This window comes from Capsicum annuum, chromosome 2 (genome assembly GCF_002878395.1).
Source record: "Capsicum annuum cultivar UCD-10X-F1 chromosome 2, UCD10Xv1.1, whole genome shotgun sequence".
NCBI classification, from domain to species: domain Eukaryota; kingdom Viridiplantae; phylum Streptophyta; class Magnoliopsida; order Solanales; family Solanaceae; genus Capsicum; species Capsicum annuum.
Genome location: NC_061112.1, coordinates 10,787,019 through 10,801,289, shown reverse-complemented (window position 1 = coordinate 10,801,289; position 14,271 = coordinate 10,787,019). Strand labels below are relative to the sequence as shown.

Here is a 14,271-nt window from a genome sequence, read left to right as displayed (position 1 = left end):
AGAATCTTCCTAAAGAATATGTGAATATGATGTTAAAAATAGAAACAATTTTCAATTGCTTACAATTGAACAAAACAAAGAAAATTATGAAATAAAGAAATATTGAAAAAAAGATCAATAATATCAAATAAATATTTTAAAAAATTTATTCTCTATTTTCTTCTTCTTTATCTCCTCTGCAAGTCGACAATAATAATAAAATTAGTAAAAATAATAACAACATAAGTTAAATAATGAAAAAAATTGAATTAATTTGAAACTATTTACCTATAATTTTTTTACTTATCAAAATCACTGTTTCAATCATTATCTGCCTCATTTGCCCCTATTTCTTTAGAGGATGCTACAATTTGTAGTAAAAGGTGAAGAGCCCAGAGAAGTAGATAGAGATAACATCATTGTTGTTCCTCTTCATTCACACTAACACAAAATTTTCACATTCTTTCTGTATATGAAAAAAAAAATATTAAATCAAAAATAGTTTTAAGAAATTGAAGAATATAAAGAAGGCGGTAAATATATTTATCAAACTAATGATAGGAGTATATATAAGAGAGTCTAAAAAGTTAAAACTCCATTTCAATTCAAATTTTATTTAAACTCAAATTTAGATACCATATTAATTTATTAAAAGAAGATTAGTTTTATATTCTTTCTTATCATTACTTTTTTCAAATATAATATATATTTATACAATAATTTCTATATTTAAATTGAGATAAATATTTGAAATCAATGAAATAAGACTAATACTAATACTAATACAACTAATAATAATAATAATAATATATTATTATTATTATAATTATTTTAAATAAGACTAATATTAATAGTAATACAACTAATAATAATAATAACAATATATTATTATTATTATTATTATTATTATTATTTTATTATTACTATTATTATTACTACAACAATAGACAAATAAAACAACATGGACCAATTAAATCAAAGTTAAAACAGAGAACGTCAACATATAGTCAAGCATAGATAGTCGTTAGCCATGATAATTAAGTGATGCTATAATACTACATTTACATAAAAGAAAATATATTTTGGTTGAACAATCGTCACCTTATCTAGATAGTTTGTCAACTTCTTAATGTGAAGCATGTAATCCTAATCTTCATTGCAAAGAGTTACAACCTTTGTGTAAGTACGAAGGCCATCAAAATGAAGGGGACATGGATTTCTGTTAATATTATTGAGTTAAAATTTTTTCGCATTTTGACCCAATAATTTAATCTAAAGAAAAAGACAAATTAGATTTAATGGCAGGCCAAAAAAACATACCAGTTAATTAAATACAACAAATTAGTAATCTAAAAATATGATCGAGAGAAGCAACAAATATTTGTATTCCTAAAATGCTCAAAAAATATAATCTTCACAACATTATTCAACGCTTCAAAACACAAAAACATAAATAATTAATAAAATAAATTAAAAATAGTTAAATATACCTGTATTTTTGACAATGCAATTGATGTTTATGTATCTAAATTAAATTTTTAGAATTTTTTTTTAAAAAATATGGCAAAAAGAAAGGGCCGGTCATGAATTCTGCATTGAGCAGTTGTGCGTTGACTTCTGCAAGTGTGTGATAATGTATCAGAAAAATGTGGAATGAAAAATTTAAGCAATGTGGGTATGAGTTTGAATGTATTTATTTTAAAATTTTGAAAATTTGGATAATTATATAGGAGGAAAAAATGGAGCAAAATTTTTAATTTTAAGAGGACTTTGCATACTTGGAGCAACTTTTTCAAACACTTAAGTTTTAGTTAAAAAATTTAAATTTTATTTTCGTTTATTTTTCCTGATTTTATCCTTTTTTGATTTTTTTTTTCAAAATAAAAAGTGTTCTTATCTTTTAAACAAATTTTAAGGTGAAATGTATCTAATATTGGACGGAATCAAACATTAATTAAATGAACAATTATTTTTAATTTAATAAATAAACTTAACTCAACTACTCTTATTCAAATTTTAAGGTGAAATGTATTTAATTTGTTTCATCCTTATCTTAAATTAAAAATAGATTGATGTATACGCTTTGGAAGGATTCGTAAAAATAAAAAGCTTTCAATAGATAAAATATTAATACTACATATAGAACTCTAGGTTTAATTTATCTTATGAAAAATAATACATCTTCAATTCAGATTTCAAAAAGCAAATATATCTCATATTAGTTAAATATATTTTCCTTTTCATGTAAGTCACATTATAATTTAAACTCGAGTTAATCACTTAAACAAAAAATTATTCACATAATGAAGACATTAAAAATATATTATTATTATTATTATTATTATTATTATTATTATTATTATTATTATTATTTTACCTACTCATACTATATGTGTTCAACTTATACTACTGCTATTGATTTTATAATTATTATCATCATTTATTGTATTATATTATTATTACTGCCTCAACTACTGTTGCTACTACTTTACTGCTGCGGCTATTACTATTGTCTGTTAGTTTCTTTTTTATTATTATTATTATTATTATTAATAATAATAATAATAATATTACCATTATATTATTATTATTATTATTATTATTTATTATTAGTATCATTATTATTATTATTGTTATCTTTTATTTATTGTTTAAATACATTCATAATATTTTGAAGGAATGATAAGCTTATAAAAAGATAATTTTCTTTTAGGACTCTTCTACACTATTATTATTGTTAATTTATTTTAAGTAATAATAATAGTAATAATAATTAATAATAATACTATTTATTATTATTATTACTACTTATAATACTACTACTACTATCACTTTTATTATTATTATTATTATTATTATTATTATTATTATTGTTATATTTTTATATTTTATTTAATATTTAAATAAATTATATTTAAATATGTTTTTTGATATTTAAATTTTAAAAGAAATAAGTTATCAAGTCTATTTAGAACTCTTGAAGAGTTTTTATTTTGAAGCTAATGAAAATCTCTTTCTTTAAAAGAAAAGAGGATAATGTATTTTTAAATTTAAATATTTTTAATTTGTTAATTTAAAATTTTTCATTTAAATATTTTTAATTTGTTAATTTAAAATTTTTCCTACAATACCGTTAAATTTTTTCTAAAAAATGCCACATGACTTTTTAATATCTTGCTATGTAGCTTCTTATCTTGCTTTTAGTTTTTCTTTTATATATACATAGATTATTATTATTATTTTACCTACTCCTACTATATGTGTTCAACTTATAGTACTGCTATTAATTTTTTAATTATTATTATTAGTAGTAGTATTATCATCATTTATTGTATTATATTAGTATTACTGCCTCAACTACTGTTGCTACTACTTTATTGCTACGGCTATTACTATGGTCTGTTAATTTCTTTTTATTAGTATTATTAGTATTACCATTATATTATTATTATTATTATTATTATTATTATTATTTTTATTATTTATTATTATTATTATTATTGTTGTTGTTGTTGTTGTTGTTATTGTTATATTTTATTTAACGTTTAAATACATTCATAATATTTTGAAGGAATGATAAGCTTATGAAAAGATAAGTGTCTTTTAGGACTCTTCTACACTATTACTATTGTTAATTTATTTTAAGTAATAATAATAGTAATAATAACTAATAATAATACTATTTATTATTATTATTATTATTATTATTATTATTGTTATTATTATTACTAGTACTAGTACTATCACTTTTATTATTATTATTATTATTGTTATATTATTATATTTTATTTAATATTTAAATAAATTATATTCAAATATGTTTTTTGATATTTAAATTTTAAAAGAAATAAGTTATCAAGTCTATTTAGAACTCTTGAAGAGTTTTTATTTTGAAGCTAATGAAAATCTCTTTCTTTAAAAGATAATAGGATAATGTATTTTTAAATTTAAATATTTTTAGTTTGTTAATTCAAAATTTTTATTATAATATTTATAACCTTGTCCTAAAAACTGTCACGTGACTTTCTATTATGCTGCCATGTGGCATCTTATCTTCTTTTAGTTTTTCTTTTATATATAGAGAGATATTAAGAAACCGTAAATTATAAGAGTAATTTTATTATATTATCATTTGAATATAATAAATTTAATATTTTGAAAAATGCATTATATAAAGAACTGTATTTAATGCTAAGGATAAAATGGGTACAAATAGGTAAATTATCCTTTGATTTTATAAATTGGATAAGTATTATTGGACATCCCAAAATAGAAAAATGGACAAGTAAAACTGGATAGAGGGAGTAATTTAAAGAGAAAATTATCCCCTATAGTATTATTACATTGACCGTACAATAGACTCTTATAGATTCGGTTCTTCTCCCGTTCTCTATTTCGTGTATAGCAGAAGCTTAGTGCACCAAACTATTTTTTTTAATACATTGATAGTATTTTTTTTTGTGTGTATCATGATATAGTTTTAATGAATAGAAATAGGTAAATTATTGATTGATTTTATTAACAGGACAAATATTGTTGGACATTTCAAAATATAAAAGTGGATAAGTAAAGCTTGATAAAGAGGGTAATTTATATTACACTGATAGTACAATAGACCCTTGTAGTCTGGCTCTTCTCCCATTCTCCGGATTTCATGTATAGCACAAGCTTAATCCACCGAACCACCTTTTTCTTAATACATTTATAGTATTTTGTTTTTGTGTGTGCATCATGATGTGGTTTTAATTTATGATAGCGGTTCATTTATTTTCTTTTTACTACATAAAAGTTTGCCTGATTGTGTAACGCGGTCACTGCATCACAGTACATACTGCAAAGCCTTGACGTAGGACCTAGAAAACTTATGATCCTGGATCATCCATTTCCTTCTATTTTAAGAAGGGGAGCTATTGGTGTTGCTAATAAGCAGGTTATGGGTTTGAGTTGTGTAAACAATTTATTGCAGAAATGCAGGATAAGATTGCATCCAGTCTGCCCTTTTCCTTCTATTTTACTCGCCAAAAAGTATACTTGTACATGAGAATTGAGATTACAATTTCTAAACCAAATCAAATTTTGTACAACAAACCAGGAACTGGATATTCAAAAAAAGGTAGAAATTCTGTGGACATTTTCGAATAGACATATCGAAACCATCGTAAAACTGAACATGGATAAACAGGATGATGATGCTAGCATGGATATGTAGCTTTTGCAGAGAGAATGTGTCTACGTGACATCTTTAGGACACTGGTGATGCAATTTAACTGAAAGGGGCTTCACTTACGTTTTTTTTTTTGTGTTAGTAGGGTTGGCAAAACCAGGGGAAAGAGAGTGGTATTTTTTTGTACCAATAAACAGGAAACATGGTCCTAAAGGGAAGCCCAACAGAACAACAAGAAATGGTTTCTGGAAAGCAACTGGTTCGGATCGCCCAATTCGTTCTTATTTAGACCCGAAAAAGATTATTGGGCTCAAGAAAACTTTGGTTTTCTATGGTGGAAGGGCACCTAAAGGCAGCAGAACAGATTGGGTCATGAATGAGTACAGACTTCCTGATGAACATAAGGTATTTTCTTGTGCGAAGACAGAATTCAAAATTTAAATTCCAAAACAAATCTAATCTTTAATACGTATACACATAATTTGAATAGAAAGCGATAGCCGATAGGTGCAGTTAAACTCACGATACCTCCTAAATCCGACTCCTTACCATTGTGCCTTTCTACAGTGTGATTCAAATGCAAACTCTCATTTTACTGAAAATGTCATTGCATCTAAGATATTGTTATAACTTATATCCCCTCGCACAATTCAATCCCCCCACTCTGTTTTTTTTCTTTTCTAGACTTTCTTGATCTTTTACACAGTGGAGGCAGAATTCTTGTGCTAGGATAAGGTCAAATAGAGAACTATTCAGAACGTTATGAACATGCTGCATTATAAGTCTACACGATTTAGACAAGACACGCTTATTTCATCAGGATTCAGCTTATATAAACTGATGATTGTGATTGTATGGTGTTCGGGTACAAGAATCTGTATACATGCAACACCAACTTCAACTCTAGTTCAAGTCTAAAACAAGAACACTTTTGAAGTTATTTAATACCTTCAACACTAGATTATGAATAATCTATCTAAGAAGTGTGTTTATTTTCAGAAAATAGATGAAATAGAATTTGTAAGGTCAAGTCCCCCGACTTCAAGGAGTGTCCTTAATGAATAATTCCCCTCACTGTACCCGAGATTATGGAATCTTCCTCCCAGGATGAAATGACCTTCAATCCAAACAATAGCGTTACCTCAAATTGTTGGATTCAACGAACTCACTCAACAGTTTGATTGATCACACAGAATATTTTGAAGACAAGAAGAGAGTTTGTAATTCAGAAAATTTGTGTCTAAACCTGTGGATGAAAGCAGGTTTATATAGCCTTCACATGCCTCTTCTCAAAAGTGGCAATGGTTCACTTAAATGTGTGACCTTTCCTTAAAGATCATGTCTGTTCGTCCAAAGTTTGCATCTTTTTCGAATAGGCAGACCATTTCATGAATTAGTGTGTCATTTCATTGAAGGATTGCATCCTTCTGAAGCATCAGTTCAAAACAGTGCATCCTTTTGAAGCATCAGTTTGAAACACTGCATGCATGAATATAAATGGAGGATCAAACACAGAAAAAATTTACTGCGTTTATATTTTTTCCCTTTGGATTAAATTTCTGTCAAATAAATTTTGTCCAAAAAGATAGATCTCATCGATCGATTGACAAATTCAAATTCAATTTCAAATTCAAATCCAAAGTCGAGCCGAGCGAGCGACGACGACGACGACGACGCGAGGCATCTCTTATTTCTTGCCTCACTTACCAAGTGGAATAAGTGTTTCTTAATATAACCACCTGAAAGTCACATTCTCCCACCAATGTGGGAGAAATAGTATACTTTCCATTTTAGAGTACACTTTCCATTTTAATGTTTTCTTCTTTATTTTTCCTTCCACTTGGTTTCCTCCATTTTTCATTCATATTTTTCCTATACTTTGAACCCAATAGTCCCCCACATGAATGGAAAATGACTATTTTTCATAAAATTTTTATGGACAAGTATGTGATCATCAAGCAAAGACTGATTGCATCTGAATAAGTAGGTTTTCCTTTGAACTTTCCGTAGTGAACATGCTTCGGATCCACTCGGTCAATCGATAGATTTGATATCTTTAAACCGTCGAGCTTTAATGTACACCTAGACAACACATGTCACATAACCAGCCTTTTACCATTTATGGTTCTCACAATTTTGTTATTTTCAGCCATAGACACGTCCCGGTTTCATGAGAGCTTAGAGAATAGGCCTTTACTAATATTCTCCTTGAAGCAGCTTTCACTTCGCCCTCACATAGGTGATTTCTAAGCGTTCAATCCTATAGATTAAACTATTTGGTCAAATCTGCCAAATTTAGATAATCATTAAAAACTTTTCACCTTAAGTCTTATCCTTATTTACTAAACATTGTCTACATCATGAGAATGGGTTGGGTAATTGACAATGTTGAACCTGTCAGACACAACGTTGTTTGATCTCCTTGAATTTATCTCTTGGAATCTCCAGTCTGCTAGGTAGAGTTACCGCCATGCTGACTTGTCCTAGGCCTTAAACCCATTCCCTTGGATGTCCTTTCCACTCCTTCTCTAGATAGGCTTTTTGTAAGTGGATCTGATACATTATCCTTTGACTTTACATAATCAACAGTGATAATTCCACTAGAGAGAAGTTCCCTAATGGTATTATGTCTGCGTTATATGTGATAAGATTTACCGTTGTACATCATGCTCCCTGCCCTACCTATTTCCGCTTGGCTATCACAGTGTATACATACTGGTGCCACTGGTTTAGGCTAATAAGGAATATCTATCAAGAAATTTCAGAGCCATTCTACTTCTTCACCGGCTTTATCGAATGCGGTAAATTCAAATTCCATTGTAGAGCGAGCAATATAAGTCTGTTTGGATGATTTCTAAGAGACTGCTCCTCTACTGATAGTAAATACATATCTACTTATGGATTTTACTTCATTCGATTCGGTGATCCAATTTGCATTATTATATCCTTCGAGTACCGAGAATATTTATTATAATGCAAGGTATAGTCTTGAGTATATTTAAGATACCCAAAACTCTTTTCATTGCCATCCAATGAGTTTTGCTGGGATTACTCGTGTACCAACTCAATTTACAAATAGCACATGCTATGTCTGGTCGTGTATAGTTCATTATATACATTAAGAATCCCAATACTCTTGTGTACTCCAATTGTGAGTCATTTTCACCGTCATTCTTTCGAAGTGCAAAGCTCACATCCAATGAAATCTTGGCAATATCGAATTCCATATACTTGAATTTGTCAAGTACATTTTTGATATAGTGAGACTGTGATAGTGCCAACCCTTGTGGAGTTCTATGGATTCATATTCCTAAGATTAGATCGGCAACCCCAAGGTCTTTCATATCGAACTTGCTCTTGAGCATTCATTTTGTTGCATTTATGTCTGAAATATCTCTACTGATGATCAACATATCATCCACATATAAACACACAATGACTTGGTGATTCGGAGTGTCTTTAATATAAACACATTTATCACATTCATTTATCTTGAACCCGTTTGCCAACATGGTTTGGTCAAACTTTGCATGCCATTGTTTAGGTTCTTGCTTTAGTTTATACAATACCTTAATAAGTTTACACACCTTATTCTCCTTTCCTGGAATCACAAAACCCTCAGGCTATTCCATGTAAATTTCTTCCTGCAATTCTCTATTTAGGAATATGGTTTTCACATCCATTTGATGGATTTCAAGATCATATACCGCCTCCAAGGCAATTAACATTCAAATCAATGTTATCCTTGTTACTGGCGAGTATGTATCAAAGTAATCAAGGCCTTTTTTTTGTTTGAAGCCTTTTATTACAAGTCTTGCCTTGTATTTGTCAATAGTACTATCCGCCTTCATTTTCCTTTTAAAGATCCATTTAGAACCTAAAGGTTTATTTCCTGGAGGAAGATCAACCAATTCCCACGCATGGTTGTTTAAGATTGAATCAATCTCACTGTTGACTGCCTTTTTTCAAAAGGATGAGTCTGACGGCGATATCGCTTCTTTAAATGTTTGAGGCTCATTTTCTAAGAGAAATGTTACAAAATTTGATTCAAATGAAGTAGACGTTCTTTGACGTGTACTACGTCTTCGATTCTCTTCATTATGTATATTCTCACTTGGTTCATCTCGAGGTCGTTTAGATCCTCCACTAGACTGTTCATGTCTAATTTTATACGGGTAAATATTTTCAAAGAATTCAGCATTATTTGATTCAATTATCATATTTTTATTTATATCCAAATGTTTGGATTTATGAACCAAAAAACCATATGCTTTACTGCTTTTAACATGTCCTATGAAACGCAGTCCATAGTCTTAGGTCCTATCTTAACCCTTTTAGGCATAGGAACTTAGATCTTTGCTAGACACCCCCATACTTTGAAATATTTCAAGTTGGATTTTCTTCCTTTCCATTTTTCATAAAGAATTGATTGTACCTTACTATGTGGAACTCTATTGAGTATACGATTGGCTGTAAGGATAGCCTTCCCCCATAAGTTTTATGGTAAGTCGGAACTTATAATTAAGGGATTCATCATTTCCTTCAACATTCGATTTTTCCTTTCCACAATTCCGTTAGATTGAGATGAATACGGGGCCGTAGTTTGATGGACGATTCTATTCTCTACACATATTTCGGCGAAGGGAGATTCATATTCTCCACCCCTATCATTTCTTATTATTTTAATCTTTTTCTCTAACTGATTTTCTACTTCAGTTTTGTATTGCCTAAATGCATCTATTGCTTCATCCTTACTATTTAGCAAGTAGGCATAACAATATCTAGTGCAATCGTCAATAAAAGTTATGAAATACTTTTTCCCACCACGTGATGGTGTTGACTTCATATCACAAATGTCAGTGTATATTAAGTCTAAGGGATTGAAATTCCTTTCAACGGACTTATAAGGATGCTTTGCATGCTTTGATTCCACACACGTTTGACACTTTGATTTATTGCACTCAAAGTTTGGCAAAACCTCTAAGTTAATTAGTTTTTATAATGTTTTGTAATTAACATGGCCTAAACGTTCATGCCACAAATTATAAGACTCAAGCAAGTAAGAAGAATTTGAACTTTTATTGATTTCAACATTCATTACATTCATCTTATAAAGGCCCTCGGTGAGATAGCCTTTTCCTACATACACTTCTCCTTTGCTAATTTTAATTTTCAGAAACGGTTACACATTTGATCCGTTCTTGTCTAGAAATGAAATAGAAATTAAGTTCCTACATAACTCCGAAATGTACAAGACATTGTTAAGTGTTAAGACCTTTCCTGAAGTCATTTTCAAGCCTACTTTTCCTGTTCCTTCTACCTTAGACGTAACAGAGTTAGCCATGTAGATCATTTCTTCTACTTGAGCCAGAGCGAATGAAGAAAACAATTCTTTGTTGGCACAAACATGATGGGTGACACCAGAATCTATCCACCACTTGCGAGGATTCCTCACCAAGTTGCATTCTGAAAACATAGCACACAGATCATCACATTCTTTGTTAGACTCAATCATATTTGCTTGGTCCTTTTTCTTACCTTTCTTAGGGAACGACAATCCGTGGACTTATGGCCAATCTTGCCACAATTGAAGCACTTTCCCTTGAATTTCTTCTTGGGTTGATTGCTTCCTTGTTCAACTTTCTTTCTTTTCTTAAAATTATTTTGGTCATCTTCTACAATATGTGCTCCATTAATTATAGAATTCCCTTTTGACCTTCTCTCGGCAGCCTTATTATCCTCTTTAATACGCAGTCAAACAATAAGATCTTCGATAGTAATTTTCTTGCATTTGTGCTTCAAGTAGTTTTTAAAGTCTTTCCACATTTATGGTAGCTTCTTAATGATCGCTGCTACTTGAAATGCATCATTCACAATCAAACCTATAAAATAGTTTATGCGAGTACTAATAATATTTTCAATTTGTTCAACTAAGGTATTTTTCAAAGATATACCTTCCGCTAGGGGATCGTGGATGATTACTTGCAATTCCTGCACTTAAGGGACAACCGATTTGCTATCTATCATTTTAAAGTCTAGGAACCTTGCAACAAAGAATTTCTTAATTCCCGTATCCTCTGTCTTGTATTTTCGTTCTAGTGCCCCCACAATTCCTTCGATGTATTAGTTCCACTGTAAATCTATCTATCATTTTAAAGTCCAGGAACCTTGCAACAAAGAATTTCTTAATTTTCGTATCCTTTGTCTTGTATTTTCGTTCTAGTGCCCCCATAATTCTTTTGATGTCTTAGTTCCACTGTAAATATTACAGAGGTCATCTTAGAGACCACTCAAGATATAATTCCTGCAAAGGAAGTCTGAGTGCTTTTAAGCCTCTACAATTATGAAAAGCTCTTTGTCTGAGGTTCTCTCGGGCACCTCGGGAGCATCCTCACTAGTGAACCTTTGAAGACATAGTGTTGTGAGGTAGAAGAACATCTTCTGCTGCCATCGCTTAAAGTTAATACCTGCAAATTTTTTGGGATTCTTAGCAGGTGCCATTGGTTGCGGAGTATTTGCTCGACTTGTTGAGGTAATATTAGTTGCCCCCACAGTCATAACCTCATCTTTCATTTGACTTTCGTTAGTCATTTTTTCTGTCACCACAAGACAATAAAATTTAGTATTTTAGAATACTACTTATAAAGTTAAGCAACTTTAAACTCTTCTTCTTGTTTCTAGTTAGCGATGAAGTTTTTATGACTTTAAATCATCAACTGAGTGATCTTTAACTTGTGATGAAGATTTTATATCTTCGAATCACTAGTTAAGTTCAAACGGAGTGGAAAACTTAAAGCTTTAATCTCCAAAAACAAGCAATACTGATTCGGCAGGTTATTCTTTAAGATTGTGATTGTATGGTGTTCGGGTAAAAGAATCTGTATACATGCAACACCAACTTGAACTCTAGTTCAAATCTAAGACAAGAACATTTTTGAAGTTACTTAACACCTTCAACACTAGATTATGAATAATCTATCTAAGAAGTGTGTTTATTTTCAAAAAATAGATGAAATAGAATTTGTAAGGCCAAGTCCCCCGACTTCACGGAGTGTCCTTAAGGAATAATTCCCCTCACTATACCCGAGGTTATGGAATCTTCCTCCCAGGATGAAATAACCTTCAATCCGAACAATAGCGGTACCTCAAATTGTTGGATTCAACGAACTCACTCAACAGTTTGATTGATCACACAGAATATTTTGAAGACAAGAAGAGAGTTTGTAATTCAGAAAATTTATGTCTAAACCTGTGGATGAAAGCAGGTTTATATAACCTTCATATGCCTCTTCTGAAAAGTGACAATGGTTTACTTAAATGTGTGACCTTTCCTGAAAGATCATGTCTGTTCGTCCAAAGTTTGCATCTTTTTCGAATAGGCAAACCATTTCATGAATCAGTGTGTGATTTTTTTGAAGGATTGCATCCTTCTGAAGCATCAGTTTGAAACAGTGCATCCTTTTGAAGCATCAGTTCGAAACACTGCATGTATGCATATAACTGGAGGATCAAACACAAAAAAAAAAAATTACTGCATTTATATTTTTTCCCCTCGGATTAAATTTTTGTCAAATAAATTTTGTCCAAAAAGATAAATCTCATTAGTCGTTTGACAAATTCGAAGCCGAGTGAGCAACGACAACAACAAGGCGAGGCATCTCTTATTTCTTGCCTCACTTACCAAGTGGTATAAGTGTTTCTTAATATAAACACTTGAAAGTCACATTCTCCCACCAATGTGGGAGAAATAGTATACTTTCCATTTTAGAGTACACTTTCCATTTTAGTGTTTTCTTCTCTATTTTCCTTCCACTTGGTTTCCTCCATTTTTCATTCACACTTTTCATATACTTTGAACCCAATAATGATATGGTGTAAGAATTCTTATAGTATTAACCTAATTTAATTTGTCCTATCTGTCAATTCCATTTATCATGGAGAATTACTTGTAGTTGATTTGATAGAGTAAAAATACTTTTTACGCTGTCCAACATTGTATATTAATTAGTTAAACTCTTGTATTATTGTAACCTTAAAGTAACTCAAATCTTGTTAATTTTATATTGGGATGCAGGATCATGACATAGTACTTTGCAAAGTCTACAGAAAGGCAACCTCCTTTAAAGAATTGGAGCAAAGGGCAACGGTTGAAGAAGATGCAGCAAAAACATACATGCCAACTCCTCATGAATCACAGGACATACTTGGTTCTTTAGAATCATCAAAAAATGACATGTATTTCAAAAGTTGTGAAGAAGAAAATTATCACACAACACTGACGCTACCTCAATTGTCTGGTTCAAATGCATTTGTGGAACCATCCAAGTTTAGCATTGACTCATTGTCAAGTCCTCTCTGGACTGAACTGCAAAACACAGGGCAAGACTTTTGGAGTCTATTTTCTTTGTCCTGACGTGATTAATTACTTACTTCTTTAAGCTAGAATGAGATATTTCAATATGGAAGTTTTTAATGGACTTTAGTAATTGCATGTTTGATGTCGAAGTAATTGACTTGTGGAAAATAATTGTAATCTGACAATTTTGACGTTATTGCTGTTTAGTTCATTTAGGAATCTTGATGTTCCCAAGTTCTCTGTGTTATGATGGCCTCTTCATGAAATCAAATGTGATAGTGCTCATGCATTACATTCAATGTATTTTATTAAGCTATCTAACTATTTTTAAAATTCCACTTAAAAATTCAGGTGACATTTACTCTCAAGTTAAATTAGTTAAAGTTGGATGCTTATTATTTAGTTAAATTAGTTAATTTGAATCATTCTATCCAAGTGAATGAAGAGATATAGATTAGAGAGATTAAAAAACTGCTTTAATAAGCTTCTTGGAGTACTTATGAGGAAGATTTCAAGGATTAGTTGAATGCACTTGGTGCATTGTCACAGGCTGCTGCCAAAGATATGGTTAAGTTTCCAACAGAGAAATGGTGCCGGGAATATTTGGATACTATATGCAATAATCAGACGACGGAGAACAATTTCGCCGAGTCCTTCAACTCTTGGATCCAGGAACCAAGAGATAAGCCAATCTTGAAGATCATTCAGCTGATCCTTAATGTTTTGTTTGTTCCGAGGAGTCTCCGACATGATGTGAGGTTATGAGAGCGTG

General features: G+C 30.6%; 1 protein-coding gene across 2 annotated transcripts in view; it reads left to right on the top strand.

Moving 5' to 3' along the window:
- Positions 1 to 13,746, top strand: part of LOC107858451 (NAC domain-containing protein 6) — a 17,708-nt gene extending 3,962 nt beyond the window's left edge. The window contains exons 2-3 of one of the 2 annotated variants that reach the window (XM_016703113.2): positions 5,289 to 5,548; positions 13,218 to 13,746. In XM_016703113.2, coding sequence (XP_016558599.1) covers positions 5,289 to 5,548; positions 13,218 to 13,556 — 599 coding nt within the window. In that variant the 3' untranslated portion in view covers positions 13,557 to 13,746. Of the gene's footprint in view, positions 1 to 5,285; positions 5,549 to 13,217 lie in introns of both variants that reach the window. The other variant, XM_016703112.2, reaches the window with a different exon arrangement.
- The last annotated feature ends 525 nt before the right edge of the window (positions 13,747 to 14,271 follow it).